Source organism: Papio anubis, chromosome 14, assembly GCF_008728515.1.
Source record: "Papio anubis isolate 15944 chromosome 14, Panubis1.0, whole genome shotgun sequence".
NCBI classification, from domain to species: Eukaryota; Metazoa; Chordata; class Mammalia; order Primates; family Cercopithecidae; genus Papio; species Papio anubis.
The window spans coordinates 24,371,564-24,398,421 of record NC_044989.1 but is presented as its reverse complement, the minus strand read 5'-3'; the positions used below and the strand labels follow the sequence as shown (position 1 = coordinate 24,398,421).

Sequence of the window (26,858 nt, the reverse complement as noted above, 5' to 3'; positions counted from 1 at the left end):
GTTACTTCAAAAAGAAAGATACCAACATTATAGTTTTAAAAGTCAAAAAGACTCTTAAATACCAAAACTGATATACTTCTTAAACTTGAAAGACCATGAATATAAATTTAAATAAACCAAGTTAATTTGATAAAGATTTACTTAAAAACTCAGTACATTCAAGATACTGTATAAAGTTTGCAGTTACAAAGGTGAGCAAATTCCTGTCCTTCTGGGAGTTCCCTACTGAATGGCAAAAGCCAATGCACAACAGTAAAATGCACAGGTGCTTTGTCTGCATAGACAGACACATCTACGGCAGCACAGAGGGAGCAGCTCATTCAGCCTAGGGATGAAGACAGGGACCATGAAGCATGAGTGAGCTCAGCAGAGTCTTGAAGGATGAGAATGCGAGGTGGCAAGGAGGAGGGCAGAGTTAACTTGAGGCAGAGGGAACAGCAAGTATAAAAACAGGAGAGGAGGCAATGAGGACAGGTAAAAATACATTCCAAACATATAGATTTATATATTCTTTGAATTGTGAGATAATATACAAATGAAATGGGTAGGGATGGAAGAAAGATGCCTGACAAGTAGTAACAGGCTCTTTTTAAGAAGAAGGAATTATTCTAAATAGCATAAATCTACAAGTATTTTCTGTTATAGGAAACCTGATCTATTCCTGCGCTTGAATTAACCCTTGTTCATTTTTTTCCTCCCCTTGACTATCTGTGTGTGCAACCTGACTAGTGCTGTGTACATCTGTCCTACTTTGACCTGCTTCTTTCCTCCAATTATTAAAATGCTTTGTTTTTTAACAAGTAGGTCAAGTTCCACTTATTCCAACAAAGCCTTCCCAAAAGGATCACTCCATTCCTTAGCTCCTTGGAAATCTTAACTTTCAGAGAGGTGGGGGATGGGAGGAGATTAGTTGTTAGTCCTTAGACACAAACACAGGTTAAAAGGCTTGTTGTAGAACAAAAGGAAATGTAGGGCTTGTGGCCAGTGGAAGAGGGCAAACCCATTCACAAGTATAAAATAAACACACGCAGTTCAGGCTAGCTGTCACTTTATCTGCCGGAATGGATATTCTTCCCAATGCTTTACCAAGAAGTCCTTCTTTAGGAAACCTAAAAGATGATTATCTAGCCTAGAGGTTCTCAACTAGGGGTGATTCTGCCAAACAAGGGACATTTGGCAAGACATTTTTGCTGATCACAACTTGGGGAGGAGGTACTGCTGACGTCTAGTGGGCAGAGGCCAGGAATGCTGCTAAACATCTTTAATGCACACAACATCTCCCCCATATCAAGAATTATCCAGCCCCAAATGTTAAAGTGCCAAGGTTGAGAAACCCTGAGCTAGCTACTGCACAAATTCTTGCAAAGACAAAAGTATTCTTTAAAGAAGCTTCTTGTTCTATCAGGCATTTTTTATTGCCAGAAACCTGAAGGTAAAATGTTTGTCTTCTTTTCTGTCCTTTAATCCTAATTCTGTTTTCTGATCACTTCTATTCTCTACAATATATAAAAGATGATCAATGGTGGTTCTTATAAAGTCAGATACATATATTTGTTCAGTACCCTAACACATACAAATCTGGACTTCACTTGTTTTAAGATTGCTAACTATACCATATTTGTTTATGTGTCTCCCTGTCACTTTTTCTTTACATTATTCTCCTCTTGATAGTTACGAAGATCATGATCCTTGCTGGGGAAGAAGAAAACAAAACTGGAGTAGAAAAATCGTATGTTTTGTCAGCTAATATGATACCATTTTCTTTTTCTTCTTCTTCTTTTTTTTTTTTTTGTTGAGACAGAGTTTTGCTCTTGCGGCCCAGGCTGTAGTGCAATGGTGAGATCTCGGCTCACCACAACCTCTGCCTCCTGGGTTCAAGCGATTCTCCTGCCTCAGCCTCCCAAGTAGCTGGGATTACAGGCATATGCCACCATGCCCGGCTATTTTTGTATTTTTAGTAGAGACAGGGGTTCTCCATGTTGGTCAGGCTGGTCTCGAACTCCCGACCTCAGGTGATCCACCCGCCTTGGCCTCCCAAAGTGCTGGGATTACAGGCGTGAGCCACCGTGCCCAGCCTTCTTTTTATTTTTTCATTTTTTTAATTATGATTTTTTCTGTCACCCAGGCTGGAGTGCAGTGGCGCTATCTCGGCTCACGGCAAGCTCCACCTCCCAGGTTCATGCCATTCTCCTGCCTCAGCCTCCCGAGTAGCTGGGACTACAGGTGCCCGCCACCACGACTGGCTAATTTTTTGTATTTTTAGTAGAGATGGGGTTTCACTGTGTTAGCCAGGATGGTCTCGATCTGCTGACCTCGTGATCCGCCCACCTTGGCCTCCCAAAATGCTGGGATTACAGGAGTGAGCCACCGTGCCCGACCTATGACACCATTTTCTAAAAGCAGCAGGTCTACCCATTTTTGCTGTTGTTCTTTTTCCCGAAATAGAATTTTAAACGTCCTTTATTGATATTATGGATATATTTCTTGGGTCTTTGCTCATTTGAGAAGTAAGCCGGTATTACAGCTAATGGCTTGTAACTTTGTATTACTTTTTAATCATCAGCTCCTTCCTTCCTTTTTGCTGTTTTTTAAAAGTCTCAACCAATACAGATATACTAGTTTCCTAGGATGTTTTTCATATCTCTCCTCCCAACTGGGGATTTATTCATAACTCTATAATTGAATTTAAAATGTTATAATCTTTTTACTCCTTTACACAAGGAGTAAAAAGTATATACTAGCCAGTGAGATATACTTAGGGTCAATAAATGATATCTATTTATATATTTTATTTTTTTTAACATGTTTTTAAACTGATCTTAAAATTCACTAAAAAGAAACAAACTATAATGTATATCTGAGTATACTCCTCTTTTCTTTTCTCAAATCATTAGGCATGGTGCTAAATTCTTGCTATGAGATGCTTACAGTCTCCTGTATTTGGGAAGAGGGAAGGAGATGATATAACCAATAAGTGAACAGATGGGTATCAATCCAGTGAGGTAAATATATTATGAATAGCAGATTACAAACTGGGTGTATTCTGGATACTAGTCCTTTGCCAGTCATATGGGTTGAAAATATCTTCTTTGAGTCTTTGTCTTGCCTTTTAACCTTGCTTATGGTGTCTTTTGTCTTGTAGGTCTTAAATTTTAATGTAAACATTAACTTTTTCCTTTATGTCATTTTAAAGAGGCTATAGAGATATTTTCATATTCATATTTAGGTCATTAAAACACTTAGAGTTTATTTTTGTGTCTTGTATAAGATGAGGATCTAATTTAATTTTTTCCTCCTCATGAATAGTCAAATGTACCAGCATTTATGATGCATGCCATTCTTTCCCCATTGTCACCTCTGTCTCTTATTAAGTCTCTCCAATATGTCTGGGTGTGTTTCTGGGCTTTCTATTATGTAGAGCTATTATGCAGAACGCTTTATTATGTAGAACTCTATTATGGTAGAACTATTTATCCTCATGCTAGTTCCACACTGTTTTAATTTTTTTTTTTAGAGACAATGTCTTGCTCTGCCACCCAGGCTGGAATGAGTAGCACAACCACAGCTCACTGCAGCCTTGAATTCCTGGCTCAAGCCATCCTCCCAACTTAGCCTCCTGAGTAGTTGAGACTACAGGTACATATCCCCACACCTGGCTTTTTGTTTTTTGTTTTTTTTGGTAGAGACAGAGTCTTGCTATGTTGCCCAGGCTGGTCTCAAACTCCTAACCTCAAGCAATCTTCCTGCCTAAGCCTCTCAAAATGGGGGGATTATAGGTGTAAGCCATCACATCCGGCCTGCTTTAATCTTTAAAGCTTTGTTTTAAATCTTGATATCAGTAGAGCAAGTATACCCTCATTTTATTAATACTTCAAGACTGTATTGATGCTTCTAAAACAAATTTAGCATCTATTTGTCAAATTCCACGTCGAGATTTTGTTGGAATTCCACTGAATTTACTGATTAAATTTGGAACAATTGTCATCTTTTTACTAGCAACAACGAATTACAAGATATAATTTCTTTCATGAGTATTTTTTATTTGGATATTCTTCTTGCCTTTCAATTATGACTTTTAGTCTTCTAAGTTTTCAACAGTGTGAATTTCTTTTTTTTTGAGATGGAGTTTCACTCTTGTCGCCAAGCATGGAGTGCAATGGCACAATCTTGGCTCACTGCAACCTCTACCTCCCAGGTTCAAGTGATTCTCCTGTCTCAGCCTCCTGAGTACCTGGGAGCATCCCACCACACCTGGCTAATTTTTGTATTTTTAGTAGAGATGGGGCTTCACCATGTTGGCCAGGATGGTCTCAAACTCCTGACCTCAGGTGATCCTCCCGCCTCGGTCTCCCAAAGTGCTGGGGTTACAGGCACGAGCCACTGTGCCTGGTCTGAATGTATTTTTAATTAATTTTCTAGTAAGAAGAATTGTCATTTTTATTTCTTGTTCTTTTATCTAAAATCCTTGCTGAACTACTCTATTTGTTCTAAATTCCCTATAGATTCTTTAGGATTTTCTATATAAACAGTTGTATTATTTACATATAATTCTGTTTCTTTCTCATGTTTGCTTTTTATATTTCAAAATGACTTAATTTTTAGTGCACTAATGGTATTCATTTTTTGTCTACACTGACATGTACTTAGTCACGCACAAAAAAATACAACCTGTCATTTAATAGGATTTAAGTCAGGATACTACCTCAGTTCACTATTTTATCCCAACTGTGAATTTAACTATATAACTTTAAACAATACATTTAAATCAGGCACTATTATTGCCAACCCACAGCCATTTATTCTCCCCTTCTTTCTTGAAGACAGAATAGATTTTTTTCAGCTGACCATCCGAAATCACACAACTCCAGGGGTAATGCAGGAGTACTTTCAGTCTTTGCGAACCACTGGCTAAGGGTGTACATGTGACTCAGTTCTGACTAGTCAGACATGTGAAGTATTTTTCCCCCTTTTTAATTTTTTTTTGGTTCCTTTTTCTCTTTTTTTGGTGGGGGATGGGGTGGGAAGACCTTCTGGAAAAAGTTTCCTGGTTTTTGGAAAGAGGTACATAGGAAAGAAACAGTCCCTTTTCTTCTGCTAGTTATGGTTTTGTTTGCCTATGATATTTGTAATCATGGCATGCCAAGGATTGCAGAGCAAAAAGAGAAAGAACCTAGGTCCTTGATAACATCCCTGAATCTCTGAAGTAAGCATACCTTGGTCTGCCTCCATTCTGAATTGTCAACTGGGTCAAAGTATTTTCTTTATTGTTTTACTATGCTGAGTTCATCTTTTTTTCTTTCCTTGTGGCTGAAAGCATCTTAACTAAGACAATGACTGAGAACCTTGGCCAGACCTGCTCACAGAAAGCCCTTAAGTGGACACATGGAAAATTCCTAGTATTTGCAGTACAAGTGAAGCTGAGTGACCTACTGCTGAAACAGTAAGAACTTATGGCTTAGAACAGAAAGGAAAGGCCTGGATATGTGGCTCATTAGATAGCAGAGTTACTGTCTTAGTTGGCAGTAGAAGTTGTTTTTGCGTATAGACATATCTGGGGTTTATAACATAGTGAGCCCCAAATTCTGTGTTTCTTCGACTTGGTGGATACTTTATACTCTGTTGGGCTACCATGCCATCTCTGGATAGGCATCCATGAGATTTAAAGGAAGCAAAGAACAGCAACTTTCACCTATTTGCATCTTATTCTCATACCTTTGCAGGGCTTCTCTGCTTATCAGCTGTTTCAGGAGCAAAAGAAAGCCAAAACAGCTTTTTTTCTGAACCAAGCATGAATCATCATTCCATTCATTCATGAACCTGACCTAGACCCTTGGTCTGGCCTTACTCATTGACCCTTTAATATTAGGCAGTATTTACAGAACTTTACATTGTAAAATGAGAAGCTAGCACACCTACACTTTCCTTTACTTTTTTGGTTTAGCCCTTAATCACATACTGCTTGCAGCGTCACTTAACTTTTCAGGTATGTAGTCAAAACGGTTTCCGGTTTTGTAGTAAAAAAGCCAAGCGGTTGCCTGTTTCTTTTATTCCTTGTATTCTTTATAGTACCTAGTACAGTCCCCTTAAATATGCTCTGTGAAAAATTAAACATGGGGAAACTATTAAGCATTTCTTATTCTGGTGCCCTCTATCTAAAGATGAATGGAAAGCTACAAGAAGTAGTTTGTCTTCAATTAGTATCTCAGAACATTTATGATTCCTTCTCTTTCTCTTTTCCTCTCTCTTCCTTTAATTCTTCTTTGAATCCTTTACTCCACCCTAGCATTTAAAAAATTATTCCTTTTATTGTTATTCTATCATTTTAAAAAAATTTCCCTTTCTTAGTTCTCCTTTTCTCTTCCTCTCTTTCATCATCTTCCTTTTTTTAAACAGAATGGAAGCACATTTTATATCACATATTATGTTTATTGAATGCAACTTTATAGTAATAGCTAGCATTTATCAACTGCTACAATACGCCAGGCATTATGCTACAAGCTTTACATGTTTTGTCTCATTTATTCCACACAACCAGCAGTGAGGGAAAGGAATTCTTTATTAGACTCTTTTTATAGATGAATTAGAGGCTTTAAAAGGTAAATCATTTGATTAAGGCAAACCACCTAAGTTTAGAACTGGGACTTGAAACTAGAATTCTTAAAACCATTATATCGCACTGCCTTTCCAGTATAATTTATCTACTTCTTTCTCTTCGTTCCTGAATTAGTAAGTCTCCAGGGAACCTCTTTAAATACTTTCATAAAAATTCAAAGCAATATACAAATCTGATTTTAGAAACTACAAGATTCATAACAAGAAGCAACAATCTACAGCTCAGGTCCCCCTTTCCACAGCATTGTTCTTTTTTTTTTTGAGACAGAGTCTCACTCTGTCGCCCAGGCTGGAGTGCAATGGCATGATCTCGGCTCACTGCAACCTCCGCCTACTGGGTTCAAGCGATTCTCCTGCCTCAACCTCCATAGGACCTGGGATTATAGGCATGTGCCACCATGCCCGGTTATTTATTTTTTGCACTTTTAGTAGAAACGGGGTTTCGTCATGTTGGCCAGGCTGGTTTCGAACTCTTAACTTCAAGTGATCCACCGGCCTTGGTCTCCCAAAGTGCTGGGATTAGAGGTGTGAGCCACCACGCCTGGTCCATAGCAGACATTTTTAACCATTTGCTCTTGTGGTCCTTAATGATTATCTCCGTATCTGTTGCTTATACAATCTTAAATATTTATGCCACTACGCCTACTCATTTCCTGCCATAAGAGAGAAGACTGAACTCACTCACAACTCCCAGGCCCCCAAACTATCTTTTCCTTCATTCTCCTAATATAATAACATCACTAGGCATCAATCTCTCCAACCTCAAACAATATAAATAAACTTTATTTTCTGTTCCAATAATCATAAACAGTATCTCTTGATGGTCTACTTTGTAAATTAAGCTGGTTCTCTTAATTTAACAATCATATGATGTTCCTCTTAAATGGTATGTATCTCAACAAATAAAAATTAAATTGTCTTTAAGTTGTAGGTCTCAAAGTACTTTATTAGGAGCCTACTGTCTTTAAATGAGTGAAAGGCCCCTTATCCCTTTCCTAGGAGATCAAGGACGGCTCTTCAAATCTTTCATGAAGGTTCCAGGAGTGGACTTGACACTTTTATTGTAGCAACTGGGCTGCCTTGCACAGAGTTTTGGAATATACCTTTAAAAAGTATCACCTGCTGGCCAGGCGCGGTGGCTCATGCCTGTAATCCCAGCACTTTGGGAGGCCGAGGCGGGCAAATCACAAGGTCAAGAGATCGAGATCATCCTGGCCAACATGGTGAAACCCTGTCTCTACTAAAAATATAAAAATTACCTGGGAGTGGTGGCACACACCTGTAATCCCAGCTACTTGGGAGTCTGAGGCAGGAGAATTGCTTGAACCTGGGAGGCAGAGATTGCATGGGCTGAGATCACATTACCGCGCAATAGCCTGGAGACAGAGTGAAATTTCATCTCAAAAAAAAAAAAAAAAAAAAAAAGTATCAACTGCTAAACAAGAGCACTCACCTGCTGTTGTCCCTGTAATCGCTGTTGTAGTTGAAGTCGAAGCTGGTTAGGTGCAGCCGGAGGTCTGTTTAGAGTTTGCCTGGGCTGCATGCCCATGCCAGGTGAAAAAGCACCTCGGGGAGGTGTTACTTGAACAGGCATCGTCCCCAGTGAAGGTTTTTGCCTGACCATGCCTTGGAAAGGGCTAGGGAGATTGGCAGTAGGAGAAGGAGAAGAGTAAGGCTGGGAATAAAGGTTGGGTCTTTCTTCCATCATCAAAGGTGGTGTTGCTTGTTGTGGTGGAAATCTCTCTGATAATACATCTAATCCGCCCCCCTGTTAGAAAAGAAGCCAGAATATTTTACAAATAAATTTCTGCCAATAAGTGACATGCTTCTGTATTTCTAGAAAATATCATCATATATTCATTCTGAATTCATGCTCTCCAGAAGTTTACTACCTAAAGAAATCATTTATAAAAGCTGCTTTTGAAATGGAGTAACAGATAGCTGAGATATTTAAAATGTCCGTACAGAGATGGCAATATAGTTAAAATAAAGGCTCCAAATCAATGAAATATAACTAAAAGGTTTGGAAAAAAACTTCATTGCAAAGCCTAAGAATCAATAAACTTTACATTTAATAGCTTACTATAGGAAGTAGATTCTTTTTGTTTTTTGTTTTTTTTGAGACGGAGTCTCGCTCTGTTGCCCAGGCTGGAGTATAGTGGTACCATCTCGGCTCACCACAAGCTCTGCCTCCCGGGTTCATGCCATTCTCCTGCCTCAGCCTCCTGAGTAGCTGAGACTACAGGCTCCCGCCACCAAGCCCAGCTAATTTTTTTGTATTTTTAGTAGAGATGGGGTTTCAGCATGTCAGCCAGGATGGTCTCGATTTCCTGACCTCATGATCCGCCTGCCTCGGCCTCCCAAAGTGCTGGGATTACGGGCTTGAGTCACCGCGCCTGGCCTATAGGAAGTAGATTCTTAAAGGAAGGATCAAGCAGGCATTTTTCTATCTCAGATATAAAATTCATGCTTTTATTTGAAAAAAAAAAAAATCCACAGCTGATGTAACAGAAAGCTGTAGTGTTATGGTTCCAAATGTTTTCACTATTACCCACTGTAAGAAATATAAATTGTGACCTATTTGCGCACACGCACGTGTGTGTGTGCGTATATGCAACTGAAAGGAGTTTCATAAAACATGACTTCTTTTTATGGGTTATGCATTCTCACACTTTGTATTCTACACTATTCTACTCTATTTAAAAATGCTGGTCAAGATGCACTAAAGTGATTTTATCACCCTATCATCTAAAAAAGGCTAACCTGGAAGTTGGAATACCATGGAATATACTGGCAGAAGACAAGCGTGAATGAAGGATAAATTAAGCTCTAAAATGAGAAATGATGCTATAAATCTGGATTTTATTCTGGCTGGAGCTTGTAAGATTCTGTTCCATGGTGAAAAGCTAAGACTTATTTCTAATTCTAATTATTATAATACTTTTCTTTAAAGAAACACTATGTATTATATATTTTGATAAGTTTCACAAGGGGTAAATTATAAAACAGCTAAAGCACAGTGGGTACAATATTTTAAAATCTTGCTTAAAATAATTTTCTAGCTTCTTAAGGCTCCATCAGTTAAATAATGTTGACTTTAATAAATACCTGAACAAGTTTGTCAATTCCCAGAGCTCTGTCTAGTTCAGCTAGCTCAGTTTCATCTTTGCCACTAAGGAAGGATACCAGCTGTTCAAGAAGAGCCTTCTCATCATTTCTCCCTTCTACTGTTGTGGGTGGACAGAGAAGCTCATCTAATTGTGAGCTAATACACTGGCTGCAGGATTAAAAAACAAGAAAGTTTCAGACTGACATAGCAAATAATTTATTCAATCTTTATATACATATATAGGTGCAGATTTGGTCTTAGAAAATTCTCTGTTGAGATGCTTGGCAATTCTAACACCATGGAATGTTCTATGTTTAATGTGCAGAAATTAAATGAGTATTTGGTATGTAGCTTGAATATATTTTTCGTTCTTTTGTCAATCATTGAACTTTGATCCCATATTCTTCATGTTACAGAAATAGCCTGGAAAATTAACCAACATAGTTAAGAAAGGGGAAATAACTTATAATAAAAGTAAAAACAAAATCAGCCAAAAACTCAGAAAAAATCATTTAGCCTATATTCAGATTTATTCTACTTATTCTATTTATCTATTTTATGAATGTCATTAACTGTTAATAACTGAACCACAACCAAAACAGTACATATTATATTACTTAACTTTTAAAGATGACCAAATCATCTTGATTGTTAACATGACATGATTACTATTTACAAAAGAAATTAAACTGGAAAAATGAAATATGCTAGGTATTAAGCAACAAAACAAATTATTCATTGATTACATGTAGGAAATACACAGTCTAATTCAAATTGATACCAACTGATACATAAAACAGAAATATATACAAAATAAAACTAATCCTAATAACACTAATACAATAATACAATTATTAGCACTCTTCCTTTGGGAAGGTAAATGGGAATACAGTTCCTAGTTAAGGCACTAAACCACAATCAACACTATCTAGTCTTCCCATGGTTGGCAGGTATGAGATGCACTCTGCGTTATGGAATACGGCTGCCTGTGGGGAGTAAGAAATTCAGTTCTTTTTTTTTTTTCTTTTTGAGACGGAGTCTCGCTCTGTCGCCCAGGCTGGAGTGCAGTGGCAAGATCTCGGCTCACTGCAAGCTCCGCCTCCCGGGTTTACGCCATTCTCCTGCCTCAGCCTCCCGAGTAGCTGGGACTACAGGTGCCCGCCACCTCGCCTGGCTAGTTTTTTGTATTTTTTAGTAGAAACGGGGTTTCACCGTGTTAGCCAGGATGGTCTCGATCTCCTGCCCTCGTGATCCGCCTGTCTTGGCCTCCCAAAGTGCTGGGATTATAGGCTTGAGCCACCGCGCCCGGCCAAGAAATTCAGTTCTAATCAAGATGTGACATTGAGTAGATGGAAAAAGTATACTTTCCTTTCTTATAACTTCTTGCACCAAATGAAGAGAAATGCTGGACAAATATAACTAAAAGTTCAAGAGCAACATAATTATTGTACTGAGGCCAATTCTTCCATAGGTCCCAGACACATCATGGTAATCAATTAAAGTTATACATGAAATATAAAACAATAGCTACATATTACATCAATCTCTTGGTGATTACAATGTATACTAGCCTTGTGGTCATGCAGTCAATAAATCTATTTAATTCAGTGTCTTTCCCTTGCCTCACTACCTTCGCTTTTTTTTTTCCCCCCGAGACTGAGTTTCAGTCTTGTTGCCCAGGCTGGAGTGCAATGGCGCAATCTTGGTTCACTGCAACCTCCACCTCCCGGGTTCAAGCAATTCTCCTGCCTCAGCCTCCTTAGTAGCTGGGATGACAGCCGCGCACCACCACGCCTGGCAAATTTTTTGTATATTTAGCAGAGACAGGGTTTCACAACTGTGGCCAGGCTGATCTCAAACTCCTGACCTCAGGAGATCCACCTGCCTCCACCTGCCAAAGTGTTAGGATTTACAGGCCAGAGCCACTGCACCGGCCCACTTTTTTTTTTTTTAAATAAGTATTTACATCTATTAATATCTCACAAAATACCACTGTAGACTGAAATCTAGTTTGGAAAAAATAGTTCTCTGTTTAGAAGTTGGTATCTGATATCTTATAAAATACAAAATGTATTACTTACTCTTCTGATTTATTCTGATTTATAGCTGTCACTGTATTATTTGTCCATGGAATCTGATCGCCTGTTCCTGGTTGTCCAAATTGGTTATCAATTGCTTCCAATTCCAGCTCAGGTAATCCTGATTGAAGAAGAAAAGGTAAGAAGTCATTATCTTAGTGGAGGATAAAATGATAGTATTTTCAAAAATAATATATTGGAGAGTGAGATTTCCCCTTTAAAATATGACTTCAGGCCGGGCGCGGTGGCTCAAGCCTGTAATCCCAGCACTTTGGGAGGCCGAGACGGGCGGATCACGAGGTCAGGAGATCGAGACCATCCTGGCTGACACGGTGAAACCCCGTCTCTACTAAAAAATACAAAAAACTAGCCGGGCGAGGTGGCGGGCGCCTGTAGTCCCCGCTACTCGGGAGGCTGAGGCAGGAGAATGGCGTAAACCCGGGAGGCGGAGCTTGCAGTGAGCCGAGATCTGGCCACTGCACTCCAGTCTGGGCGGCAGAGCGAGACTCCGTCTCAAAAAAAAAAAAAAAAAAAAAAAATGACTTCAATGATACAAAGGTCATTTATTCAGCAATTTAAACTATCTAGTATGACCATATAATAAAAAGTAAATGAGAAAGTGAAAAAAGATTTCTGAATCAAGGAAAATCTGATATTAAAGTTTGTACATAGGTTAATGTTATCCAGAATCACTCAGGACTTTGTCAGAAATTATTTATTTTAAAGATAAATTTAACAGTTTTGGTTATCTGCTTTTCAGTCACATCGTAACAGAATATGCTTTAAGTAACACAGTGTCATCACCATGAAATGAGAGTGGTGAGCAAAAGATAAAATACATTCTATCAGGGGTAGGAACAGAAACTAGAATCTGAGGCCATGTAGCAAATGAACACAGCGCTACAGTTGCTAATCTTAGAATACAGCTGTACAGTAACAGTATAAGAACTGAGACTTATAATGATGGCTCAAATGAAAAAAGAAGTCGAATTATGTTTTGTAATTGAAGAAAACAGTATATGCATTTTAGAAAGTTTTTCTGTAAGGCTTTTTTGGAAAGCTTTATGGTCATCTCTGTACTATTTATACTAGAAAAAAATTTATAAATAACCTAAATTCCAGAAATTGAGGGACTGATGAATGAATTATGGCATAGATACTGACAATGTGCTGTTAAATGAAAAAAGAAAACATATTCCAAAACATTATTTTCAAGATGACTCTGTTTTTATAAACTATTTCATATATATTAATATAAAAAAATTCTGGGAGGGTACACACAGATATATATACACACACACACACACGCACACGCGCACACACACACACACACACTTTAGATCCACTTTAGGTAGTCAGATTAAAGGCTACTTTTCTTTCTATGATGGTTATTACAAATAATCATCCAATGGTTGGTATTACAACCAACCAATGGTGAGAAATAAAAGTTATATAAACACATTTACTTTTAAATGTATATAATTACAGCTTTCGATTAACCTAAAATGAATATATATTAATTGATCATTGTTATGGGCTGAATTGTACCTCCCGTCAAATTAATATGCTGAAGTCCTAACCCCTGGTATCTCAGAATGTGACTATATTTGGAGACAGGGCCTTTAAAAAGGTAACTAAGTCAAAATGGGTCTTTACAGTGGGCCCTAATCCAGTAAGACTAGTGTCTTTCCAAGAAGAGGAGATTAGGAGAAAGATAATACAGACAGAGGGATACCCTGACCCAGAGAGAAGAGGGCCATCTCCCAGCCAAGAAAAGAAGCCTCAGAAGAAATCAAAACTTCTTTAGGCTTCCAGAATTGTGAGAAAATAAATTTCTGTTGTTTACGCCACCTAGTCAGTGGTATTTTGTTATAGTAGCCCAAACAGAATCTTTTTAAAAAAACTAAAATAGCCTTGGAGTTTGTTTTAAGGGAAAGCTTATTGAGGTAGAATCCCTCATTCGAATGAATGAAGAATAAGTAGATTTAAGGATGCCTCCCAAAATGTACTTAATGATAGTTACCGAACATTATTAACTACATAATTCATGCAAGGCTCACTTTTAAGTGAAGTATAGTCAATATTTAGTATAAGAGAGAAATAAAAGTTATATAAACACATTTACTTTTAAATGTATATAATTACAGCTTTCGATTAACCTCATCTCTATCATGACAAATGACAGAGAAATCAAATTCTGTAGGATTCTGAAAAACACAACAAACAGAAACAACCAAACTAAAACAACAACAAAAATGGGAAATAATCACTTACTTTCTGTCATTATTTAAATCAGAAGGTTGGTCAAAGATTATCTAAAACTGTCCCATTGCTCTGCCTACATGTTAATTCCTTAATCTTACTTCAATAAATCTAATCTTAATTATTATAACCAAAATTAATTAATTTAAAAGTCTAAGAAAATTTACATGGCTGTCCAGTGTCTACTATCAAGTTTTACAAGATAGTTTATTTGACTCAATAATAGGACACAGTATCTAATTTTACTAGTCTTGAAAAAAATGTTAAGAAAATAAGTTGGATAAAATATTTTCAAAATAAGACTCACATACTGAGTTTGGTGACTAAGCAAACAAAAATAAACAAAAAAATCCCCATACTAATAAAATTTTGATTCAATAAAAAGTTTTATTTGGATAGACTGTATGCTTAAAAGAAGTTGGTTTTTATTCTGAAAGTCATTTCAACCTTTTACGACTTCCTTTAGAAACTGCCTTCTGTAAAAAATGTGGTTTGTTTCACCTATTTCTTCTAGGAAATGCACAGGCTCTCTCTCTTTGTCCAGAGAATAAATGAAATATTTTTGGTCATTTCTGTGATACAAACATGAGTAAGTATACATGTAACACAAGACAATACAGTCATTTCTGCTGGAAACAGGCAGCTGAAGTAGGGGCAGAAAACAAGCCCTAGGGAACCCCTGATCAAGCTATTAACATTTGTTATCTTTGCAAAGGGCTCGACATCATACTTCCTCCATTTAAAATATAGCTAAAAGGGACACTGAATCCAGCAAACAAAACAAAAAACAAACAAAAACCCTTATATTAAGAAATAATTTAAAAATTTCTGTCACTTCCAAGATTAGGCTATAGAAAAAAAATTTCTGTACACCAAGTAGAGAGCATTTTCTTAACCATAAGGGTGGCTTTTGCACATTCTACTCTTCTAACAGTTGATTTAGTATCTACTGATTCTGATATTCACAGTTAATTTTTTCAGCTGTTGGTAAGGAAGTTTCTGGCTTAGTTTTGGGTTGCATTTGGCAGTAACTGCACAGTAGTTACAGTGTTTTATTTTTTTCAAAACATGATGTAGACAAAGAACTAATTTTTCTAATATATAAAAAATTCTATAAACCAATAGGATAAAACCCAACAAAACAATAGGTAAATAGAGAATATGAACATAAATGAATATATAAAATCATTCAAATATGATCTAATTCACGATAAAAGAAATATAGATTAAAATGACATTGAGATACCTAAAAAAAATAAAACCATCAGATGGGCAAAAATGAGAAAGTACATAATTCAATGTATTGGCAAGGATATACAGAAATGGAAACATTATCAGTTAGGGTGTAAGCTGAAACAATTGCTGGAAAGGACTATTTGGCAATATCTATCTTTTGACCCAGCAATTCTATTCAGAACTTGTATCTCAGATATACTGTCACATGTGGTAAATTATCTCTATATAAGATTATTCATTACAGCTCTGTAATAGCAAAAGATACCTATCAGGCTACTGGTTAAGTAAATTCTGGCACAACTGTAAGAAGTTGTACAGCTATAAAAAAAAGAATAAAGATGCTCTTTATGCACTGATACAGAATGACATCCATAGAACATTAAGTGAAAAAATGACTAAGATACAGAACAGCTAATGTGCATAGTATGACACTATTTGTATTTTAAAAAGGGAAGTCTACGTACGTAATTTTTGAAGGTACAGAAAAAACAATACTGCTAGAAAGAGATTTTTCAGTATATATTTAAAAATTTTTTTTGAATGCTGAATCATGTGAATATCTTAATCACTAAAAATAAATAAATAAATGAACAAAAACCATGAAATGTAACCTCAAATGATTTTTTTTTTTTTTTTTTTTTTTTTTTGAGACAGGGTCTCACTGTCACCCAGGCTGGAGTGCATTCGGCTCACTGAAACCTCCACCTCCTGGGGCTCAAGTGATCCTCTGGTCTCAGCTCCCCAAGTAGCTGGGACTACAGGCGCATACCACCATGCCTGGCTAATTTTTGTATTTTTGTAAAGAGGGGGTTTCAACATGTTGCCCAGGCTGAAAAATTGATCTTTTTAAGTACTGAAAATGTTGCATGTGAACATAATGATGTTTATAGTTATATAATATTTTTGATGTACTACAAATTAATAACATTAAAATAAATTATCCCAGAATGTATATGTTCACAGAACACAAAAACAACCGCCTCACATGGTCATTCACTTATTCCAGTGATGTCAATGCTTAAATATTTCTGGAATTCTTCAGGAACTCAATCAGTCCACATGTCCTTCAAGAAACTAAGTTTCCTCATAGGTACACTTATTTTTAGTTTTTGATTAAAAAAAAAAAAAGCATTATTCTTTTTAGATCAACATATTTGGTTCCACATAACTCTGGACATTTTCAAAAGTGAAATCTACCCTCAAAGAATAGGGATTTGAAGATAGTTAAAAGGACATAGCAAAGGTTTTGAAGGTACCGCCAAAGAGGCATGCTGTACACATTCTGATCAACAATACCCTCATATAAGCTGTCTCCATTGAAAAAGCAGTATTTACCTGGATGTGCTCTGGTAGAATATTTCTAACAAAATTATTTAAATCACTTGGCCACAATGCTTGGAGGGGTGTGTGTATGTGCATACAAATAGCATGTTTTGAAACCAGGTGGATTGAGATTTAAATCCTGGTTATTCTACAAATATTAGTTGTATTACTTTGGGGAAGTTTTTGTCTGTGTGTGTTTATGTGTTTCCCTTTTCTCTGGACCTTTGTTTTCTCATTTGTAAACGAACCCAAGGAGACTTGTGGTTCAAGGTGGCAGATTTATCACTTATATTTTATTTTCTCTTCAAAAACATGACTGAAATAACTAAAGAAAGAAAAAAGGGGAACAGAAATCTACAGCTGAAGGAAAGGCAGAAGAAATTTTCATGGCAGTAGACTAAAACAACAAAGGATTTCTGAAAGACAAAACAGAAATGGAAACAAACTGATTGTGAAACTTCAACTAAACTAAAACACTTGCAACAGGAGAAAGAGATTTTCCAAAGAGGGGAATTTTCTCAGAACACCAGAACAACTCCAGGCTCAGTGGTCATTTGAGCAAATAAAGGAACAGGCCATGGGCAATTGCTGGGATAATTATGGATGGCTGAACAGCTGCTGCCAGGCCATTGCTCTGAGTGCAGCTGACTCTGGCACCTGTCCATGGGATTACAATTGTGAGCATACGACTAAAAATGGGAGTTCTGCCCAGGGAATCTCCCAAAGGGGATGCTCAGGCTGCCACAAGGGGTTTCCCCACCTCCAAGGCCTATTCCTCACAACAACTGAGAAGTAGGGCTTCTATAATCAGAATCTACATTCACTGCCAGGGGAAAAGGGCTTCTCACTTTAGCTAAAGAAACACGCTAGCTACCAATATTTTAAAATTCTAGACCTTTTTCAATATATATGGAGAGACAGTCAAAATTTACCAAACTTTCAAGAAAAGTCAACAGTAGGAAGAAAGCAACTTTAATGAAGAAAGTAATGTTGAAGAAAAAAGGGTTAGTATAGACAATGAGCGAACCCCAAATCACAATAAATATCATCATACAGATTAAAAAGTCTATTGCATCCATAAAAAGTAATAGACTCCTAAGAAAAATAATGTTTAGAAATCTTAAAATTATAGCTATGATGAAACGATCTCAACAGAGGGACTGAAGGGCAGAATGGACATAGCTAAAGATTTAGTTTTGATCTGGAAAGTTGAGCTCAGAGATTCTCTCAGAACACAGTGCAAAATGGCAAAGAAAAATATTAGAAGAAAAGGTAAGTGTCATGGGGGATAGAGCCATTACTTCTAACTGTGTATCTCAGGTGGTGAAGGAGGATGATAAACTATCTTATGCAAGATATTTGAACTTGATACAGTTTAGCTAAGATTGAAGACTAAAGAAAGGTGCTTGATTTTCCTGGGCGGGCATAAGCTTAAGATGTGGGCCAATCAATAGTAGACTCTGGTTATAGTAAACAGTAGTGATGGACAATTTAGAGGTAAGAGTGGGGCAGAGAATCAGAAGTGATTCTTTTCTTCTTCTCTTTATATGCTATCATATTTTTGTTCCCATCTTTTTTCTTTCTTTTTCCTTCTGCAATCCTTAATTCTTTTTTCCTTTTTCACATCCAACTTGTTTCCCTAGCCTTATGTCCTCTGAATTCTTTTTTCTTTCCTGTCTATATCTACACATTGTAGACTGGTTGTCTCCATCTATTGACCTCCCCATATCTACCTCGGTATCTTCCCCTCTATGTTCTTGGCCTTTGCAAACATATCAGCACAAGGTGAAACAGATTCTGGCCTATTTACATACTTTTACTTATGACGCTGTACTCAGGAGGGGAAGCCTCAAGGGAGAAAAAGGTTATTTGCCTCAATACAGACTATGAAAGAAAACACCCCACTTGCACAATGTGCAAAGCTAGCAGAAACTTTCTATTTCTATTAATTCTAGTTTTCATCAAGTTAACACACATACATAATTTAATAAGTCAGAACCAAGAGGCCCATAATAAATAATAGCAGTTTCTTGCCTCACTCCTTCCAGTCACTTAGTTACCTCCTTCTCCACAGAGGCAACCATCTGCAAGTCTGAAAATTGTTTACTTTGGCATTGCCTATTTGTTTCTAAATATGCATATACTGCTATTTCTTGATGTCTCAATTTTAGATTTACCGACTTTCCCTCATTATAGATGAGGTCTTAGCTCTTCCATATGTACCTCTCTTACTACCATCCTGGTTCCCAATTCCCTAACAGAGATCATAGTTTTTTATAAAATCAAAAGTTAATATTTTGATTCTTATGATTATGCAAATATTGCTCACTGCTAAGTCAAATTGTGCACTTTGTTTGAACCTCCTCTCTTGTGCCCTACTTTTTTCTGGAGTTAATAATTTTCTTATTTTTTCATTTGTCAGTGGTTCTAGTAGAATTTATCAGATGTTTCAACTTTTTGACATAAATCTATCAATAACATTTTCTATAAACTCAAGGAGATCAATTCATTTCTTCCCCGGAGGCCTCCCTTCTAGAGGATTTGTCAGGCCCCCAGTTCAATATGCACTGGTTGTTCCCTAATCTTGTTGATCAGGTGTCATTCCTGGGCTTCCTTTCAGATCCTTTGCTTCCTCTGTCTCTTTTGGTTTTCCCCTGTTTGCTTAAGTACATCCTCCAGGACCTTTGCTAGAAAAGGTGAATATATCAAGCAAATAAAACCTGAGGCCTTTTATATCTGAAAATGCTTTATTCTTTCTTTACAACTACCAGAAATGTGATACCTAATTATTGGCTGGAAATCATTCTACTCTCAGATATTTCTAAACTAAACCTTATTGATGTATAATTTACACACAATAAAATGTACCCATTTTAAGTTCAAATTTTGTAGAGTTCAACAAATTTTGAGAAAGGTGTAAACCCAGGACTTTCCACTCAAATCAAGAAAACAGAATATTTCTATCACCTCTAAAATTTCCTTCATGTTCCTTGGCTATCAATCTTCCCTAACTCAGGCAAACAATGATCATTCCTCTATTACTACAGATTAGTTTTGCCTGAGAGCTTAAAAAAAAAATTCTGAATATATATGGCTTTTTTCACTTCGAATGTTTCCAAGAATAATTCATCTCATGTAATAGTATTATGTTTCCTTCTTTTTCATTGCTGAGCAGTGTTTCATTTTACGAGTACACCATTTTTTGATGGACATTTAGTTTGTTCCGGTGTAGGAGTATTTTTTTTTTTTTTGACAGAGTCTCATTTTGTAGTCCAGGCTGGAGTGCAGCGGTGCGATCTCAGCTCACTGCAAGGTTCAAGTGATTTTCGTGCCTCAGCCTCCCTAGAAGCTGTGATTATAGGCGCCTGCCACCACGCCCGGCTATTTTTGTATTTTTTTTAGTAGAGATGGAGTTTCACCATGTTGGCCAGACTGGTCTTGAACTCCTGACCTCAAGTGATCTGCCTGCCTCAGCCTCTCAAAATGCTGGGATTACAGGCGTGAGCCACCGTGCCTACCCAGTTTGGGGCTATTTTGAATAAAGCTGTATGGATATTTGTAGTCAAGTATCTTTATGGACATGGACTTTCATTTCTCTTGGTTAAATACCTAAAAGTTGGATTGCTGGGTTACATGGTAAATGCATGATTAACTTTATGAGAAATTGCTGAACGATGTTCCAAATTTGCTACACCATTTTACATTCCATTAGCAATGTAAAAGTTCAAATTGTTCTACACCCTTGCCATCATTTGGTATTGTTAGTTTTTGGGCATTCTAATGGGTATGCAGTGGTATTGTACTGTAGTTTTAATTTGCATTTCCTTGACGATTAAAGATGTTAAGTATCTTGGCAGAGAGCGGTGGGTCATGCCTGTAATCCTAGCACTTTGGGAGGCCAAGGCGAGTGGATCACTTGAGGCCAGAAGTTCTAGACCAGCCTGGCCAACATGGAGAAACCCCATCTCTACTGAAAATACAAAAAAATTATCCAAGCATGGTGGCGCACACCTGTAATCCCAGCTACTCGGGAGGCTGAGGCATGAGAATTGCTTGAACTTGAGAGGCAGAGGTTGCAGTGAGCGGAGATCATGCCACTGCACTCCAGCCTGGGCAACAGAAAGACTTAAAAAAAAAAAAAAAAAAGATACTAACTATTTTTTCACGTGCTGATTTGCCATTTTCCTATCTTCCTTTGTGAAATGTCTTTTAAAATCCTTTGCCCAGTTTTTAGATTGGACAGTTTTTCCTACTACTGCATTAGTGCGGTACATTTGTTAGAACTGATAAGCCAATATTGACACATTATTATTAACTAAAGTCCACAGTTTACATTAGACTTACATGTACAACTCTTTGTGTTGTACATTCTGTGGATTTTGATATTTTGACAAATACATAATGACAGGATACATGTCATTGCATAGACATGATTTATATATATGTAAGTGTATATGTCTATATATATTTATTTATATACACATAATATGAACACAGGGGATTTTTAGGTATGATATTTATCACATAAAATCCCATGTTCTCTTTATTCATCCTTGCCTTTGGCAACCACTGACAACAAACCCCTGGCAACTGCTGATCTTTTGACTGTCTCCACAGCTTTGCCTTTTCCAAAACACGGTTGGAATTATACAGGATGTAGCCTTTTCAGATTGGCTTCTTCTCAGCAATGTCTTTCCATGGCTTGATAGCTTCCAAGTTTTGGCAACCATGGATAAAGCTGCCATAAACATTCATGTGCAGGTTTTTGTGTGAACATAAGTTTTCAACTCATTTGGGTAAATATCAAGGAGTGCGATTGCTGGATCATATGGTAAGAGTATGTTTAGTTTTGTAAGAAACTGCCAAAATGTCTTCCAAAGTGGCTGTACCATTTTGTATTCTCACCAGCAACGAGAGTTCCTGTTGCTCTACATCCTCGCCAGCATATTGTTGTTTTAATTTGCAATTTTCTAATGACATGCGAGTTGGGCATCATTTCATATGCTTACTTACCATCTGTATATCTTCTTTGGTGAGGTGTCTGTTCAGATCTTTTGCCCATTTTTAAATTGAGTTGCTTGTTTTCTTATTGTTTCATTTTAAGAGTTCTTTGTTTATTTTGGGTATCACTCCTTTATATCAGATATGTGTTTTACAATGTGAGTCAGGAGATATTTTCTTTGCTTCTATTTTTTGGAAGAGATTATAGAGAATATAATTTCTTCCTTAAATGTTTGCTAGAATTACAAGTGGGTTTAGCCCAGTGATTTCTGTTTTGAAAGGTTATTGATTATTGATTCATTTTCTTTCAAGGTGGTCTTTAAAGAGTAGAAGATTTAACATTTAATGAAGTCTAATGTATCAATATTTTTTCCTTCACAATTAGCACTTTTTGTGCCCTATGAAAAATGTGTCTATCTCAATGACTTTTTTTTTTGTTGAAAAGCTTTATAGTTTTATATTTAAGCCTATGATCAACTCAAAATAAGTTCACTTTTTTGTGTATGGGATGAGGAGAGGGGTAAAGGTTCATTTTTTTCTACATGTTCAGTTGTTATATCACCATGTATTGAAATGATTATTTTTTGTTTAATTACTTTGGTGTCTTTGTTGAATGTCAATTTGCCATATAAATGTGGGTCTGTTTCTGGACTCTCCATTATTTTGCATTGATCTATATGTCTATTTTTATTCCAAAACCACACCATCTTGATGACTGGTGCTTTATAGAAGTATTAAAATCAAGTACTATAAATACTCCCAAGTTTTCTTTTCTTTTTTTTTTAAGTGGTTTTGGTTATTTCAGGACCTTTGCATTCTCATATACATTTTAGAAAAAGCTTGTCAAATTTTACTAAAATGCCTGCTGGGATTCTTTTTTTTTTTGAGACAGAGTCTCACTCTGTTGCCCAGGCTGGAGTGCAGTGGTGTGATCTCAGCTCACTGCAATCTCAGCCTCCCAGGTTCACACCATTCTCCTGCCTCAGTCTCCCGAGTAGCTGGGACACCAGGCACCCACCACCACGCCTGGCTAATTTTTTGTATTTTTTTAGTAGAGACGGGGTTTCACCATGTTAGCCAGGATGGTATTGATCTCCTGACCTTGTGATCCACCTGCCTCGGCCTCCCAAAGTGCTGGGATTACAGGCGTGAGCCACTGTGCCCGGCCGCCTGCTGGAATTTTTATTGGGATTACATTAAATTTACATGGGTCGATTTTGGAATAATTGACATCTTGACAAAACTGTGTCTTACAATCCATGAAAATGGTATCCCTCTCCATTTATCTGGCCCCCTCTAAGTTCTCTCAGCAAAGTAGTTTTCAGTGTAGAGTACTGCACATGTTATTCCATCTAAAATTTATGTCTTAACATTTTATGTATTTTGTAAATTGCTTTTTCTATATCATTATCCAATTGTATGTGACTGATATATAGAAATACAATTGATTTTTTAAAATACTGAGTACACATATTGTGACTTTGCTAAGTTCATTTAATTCAAGTAGCTTTTCCTCTCACTTCTTTAGGATTTTCTACACACAGGACACTTATAGAGTATTTTTCTATTAACAAAATGCATTTTTAACTTCAGCCTCTAGCCTCAAATATTATACTATTTCATAGAAAACAGTATTTTCCCATTTATTCTACCCCATCTGTGGTACTATTACTGTCACACATTTTTCTTCTACATATTACATATATAATTCACTGTTATTATTTTTGCTTTAAACAGTTATTTTTCATTTAAATAAACTAACAAATGAGAAAAAATAATTTTCCATTTATTCATACCTTTACTTATCCGGCTCTCTTATTATTTTCTGTAGGTTAGAGTTTCCATCTGGATTCATTTTATTTTAGCTTGAACAATACTGTAATCTGCTGGTGACAAATTTTCTCAGTGTGGTTTGTTTGAAAACATCTTTATTTCACCTGCATTTCTGAATGATACTGGATATAGAAAGGTAGTTGTTTTCTTATCTTTGTTCATTGTATATCATTTTCTATCTTTTTTCATCTCTATCATTTTGAATGATACTAAGTATAGAAAGTTAGTTTTTTTCTTGTTTATCTGACATAATGTGTCATTTTTCTTTGTTTTAAGATTTTTATTTTAGCAATTTGATTATGACACGGCTTGTAGTAGTTTTCTTTGTGTTTATTTTGCTTGGGATTCATTAAACTCTTGGATTTGTAGGTTTATAAATTTCCACAAATTTGTGGCTGTTATTTTTTCAAAAATTTCACCTGCTCCCCATTCTTCCATAATTATGTATTATTTGTACATTATGACTGCTTTGTATTGTTCCACAGGTGACTGAGGTCCTTGATAATTTTGTGGTATTTTTTTCTCCTCTAATTTGAATAGTTTCTAATACTATGTCATGTTTATTGTTCTTTTTTTTTTTTTTTCCTGCAGTGTCTAATCTACTGGTAGGCCCTCTAACAAATTTTTCATTTCCAATATCGGGCAAATTTTCGGCCGGGGATGCTGTGGTTCAAGCTCCAATCCTGGGAAAGCACTCTGGAGGCCGAGACGGTTTGGATCACGAGGTCAGGAGATCGGTGACCATCCTGGCTGACCGGGCGGGAAACTCCTTGCCTTTACTAGCGTAATATTAAATTAGTTGGCGCTGTGGTTGGCGCTTAGAACCTTAGCGCATTCGGTGGAACGGCGTGAACCTGGGAGGCGGAGCTGGTGAGAGCTGAGATCCGCCACCAAGACTCCAGCCTGGTTATTGTGAGCCGCAGACCACCAAAATATATTGTATTTTTCAGTGCTACCAGCTCTACTTGGCTCTTTTTTTTTGAAGTTTATATCTCTTCCTTCATTATGTTCATGTTTTCCTTTAAGTTCTTCAACATATTTAGAATAGCTATTTTCAAGTCTTTTTCTATTAATTCTAACATCTTTGTCACTTCTGGATCTATTAACTGACTTTGTTTGGGTATAGCAAGTTTCTTGCTACATCATGTGTCTTAATTTTTTTATTATATGTTGGAGACTATGAATATAATGTTGCTGAATGTCTGAATTTTGGTGTCCTCTTTAAAAACTATTGAATACTGTTCTTTCAGACAGTTAATTTACTTGTACATTAGCTTGATCCTTTTGAGCTTTGTTTTTAAGATGTCAAAGCAGGTCTAGAGTAAATCCACTTTAAAGTGAGGCCATTTTCTACTCAATGTCCCAGATGTTCAAGGTGGTCTACCGACTCCTTGGTAGACTGGTCAGGACTTGATTATCTTCCAATCTTGTGTGAGTTCTGGTAGTCGTTCAGCTCACTCCTTCCTGATAGCTGTTCTTCCTTCACAAACTGTTCTTTGCCCCACTTGATGGAGTATTGTTGAAAACATGCACAGTGTAGTATTCAGCCAAGGATTTAAAAGAACCCTGATTCAGATTTCTGTTGCTCTTTTTCTACATATCCTTCTCTTCTCAGGTACTTTGTTCAGCAAGTTATAGCTGCCCCAATGTCACTGAACTCCTATCACTATTTCCTGAGTTTGGTAAAATATCCATGCTTATTTTGGGTTCCTCCTACCTTTACTTGGTTTGGTAAACGTCTCCAAGAAAAAAGTTGAGATGACTGTAGAGCTCACCTGACTTGCTTCCTTCTCAGAGAGATCACAGTCTCACACTGCCTATTATCTATTGTACTACAAGAATTGTTTAATATATTTGCTCTTTTTCCCATTATTTACAGTAGGAGGACTAGACCAGTGCCAATTATTGTTGTCGCAGTTGAAAGTAGAAGTCCTCTTTCTCAAATCATCAATGTCTTCTGGTTCCAACATTACCTTTGAGAAATTCCTGATTCAGTGTATGGAATTAACAACTTCTCTCTGAAAGGTTTTAGAATCTTTTCCTTATCTCTCATGTTCCAGAATGATATGATGACAAGCTTTGGTACAAGTATTTTTTTTTTCCATTTGTGTTGGATACTTGTTGAAACATTGTAATCCGGGGAAGCAAGTCCTTTAGTTAGTTGCAGAAAATTCTCATATTTTTTGATAAATTTCCCCCTAATTGTTTGTTTAATTCTTTTATTCTTTTAAATTAAATTAAAAATTTAAAATTAATTAATTAATTATTTTTGAGACAGAGTTTTGCTCTTGTTGCCCAGGCTAGAGTGCAATGGCACGATATCGGTTGACTGCAACCTCTGCCTCCTGGGTTCAGGTGATTCTCCTGCCTCAGCCTCCCGAGCAGCTGGGATTACAGGTGCCTGCCACCATGCCCAGCTAATTTCTGTATATTTTTAGTAGAGACAGGGTTTCACCATGTTGGTCAGGCTGGTCTTGAACTCCTGACCTCAGGTGATCCACTTGCCTCAGCCTCCCAAAGTGCGAGGATTACAGGCATGAGCCACCGTGCCCAGCCTGTTTGTATAATTCTTAATCATTATTGGCCCTCTGAGGTGGACCTTGTAATTTCCTTAACTTTTTCTGCCCTACTTCCCATTTGTCTTTCTGGGAGCATCTTTTTGTTCTTTCTGGAAGCTTTTCTAAGCTGTATGATCTTACATTTCTCTCATTTAAAAAAAAAAATGTTGGATACCTAATTTCTAAGAGTTTTTTCTGGTTTTTGTCCCTTTTTTTCCCCTTTCCACATTTTCAGGGGTAACACATTTTTATCTTTCTAAGATTTCTAGTAGTTTTTTTCTTTTTTGGTTTATGCATTTATTATGTATTTCCACTGCATACTTTTTCTGTTTATTTCCTTTTTTTCCTTTCAAGTTGCGGAGTTTCCTCCAAGTACTGATGATTCTTGACTGTGTCTGTTCAGTCAAGTCAGTGTCCTAAAACATGGACTGAGAGGGCTGAGTGCTAGGCTTGTCTCTCCTGGTATCCTTCATTGTTGGATGATGAGATAGCAGAATGGCTTTTGTACTTATATACTCACATCCAGACATCTTTCTGCCCATTCAATGTCCCCTGAGAAAATTCTTTCAGTCCACCATATTGGATGGGGAAGGAGATAAGGACCCCCAAACCAATCAATATGCAGACTTTCATTTGATCTCTTTTCAGCCTTGCATCTTACTGTTTCCTCAACTGTGCCTGGTATTCCAGTCTACAGTCTTACTGCTTCAATTAGAAGAAACTTTCAAAATCATTTAATCTATTCTTATATTGCAGATAAGAGAATTAAGGTTCAAAAACTGCACTTCCTTGAGGTAAGACTGTTAATGACTGGAGAATGTGAGATTTGAATCTAGGTTTCTGACT

At 36.9% G+C, this 26,858-nt stretch overlaps 1 protein-coding gene across 8 annotated transcripts in view; it reads right to left on the bottom strand.

Annotated features, from left to right (window-relative positions):
- The window catches only part of NCOA1 (nuclear receptor coactivator 1), a 279,235-nt gene that overhangs the window by 32,651 nt on the left and 219,726 nt on the right, over positions 1-26,858 (bottom strand). For all 8 annotated transcript variants that reach the window (XM_031654984.1, XM_031654988.1, XM_031654985.1 and 5 more), the window contains 3 exons: positions 11,803-11,920; positions 9,721-9,889; positions 8,066-8,380 (listed from right to left, as the gene is read on the bottom strand). In XM_031654984.1, coding sequence (XP_031510844.1) covers positions 8,066-8,380; positions 9,721-9,889; positions 11,803-11,920 — 602 coding nt within the window. The remainder of the gene's footprint in view (positions 1-8,065; positions 8,381-9,720; positions 9,890-11,802; positions 11,921-26,858) is intronic.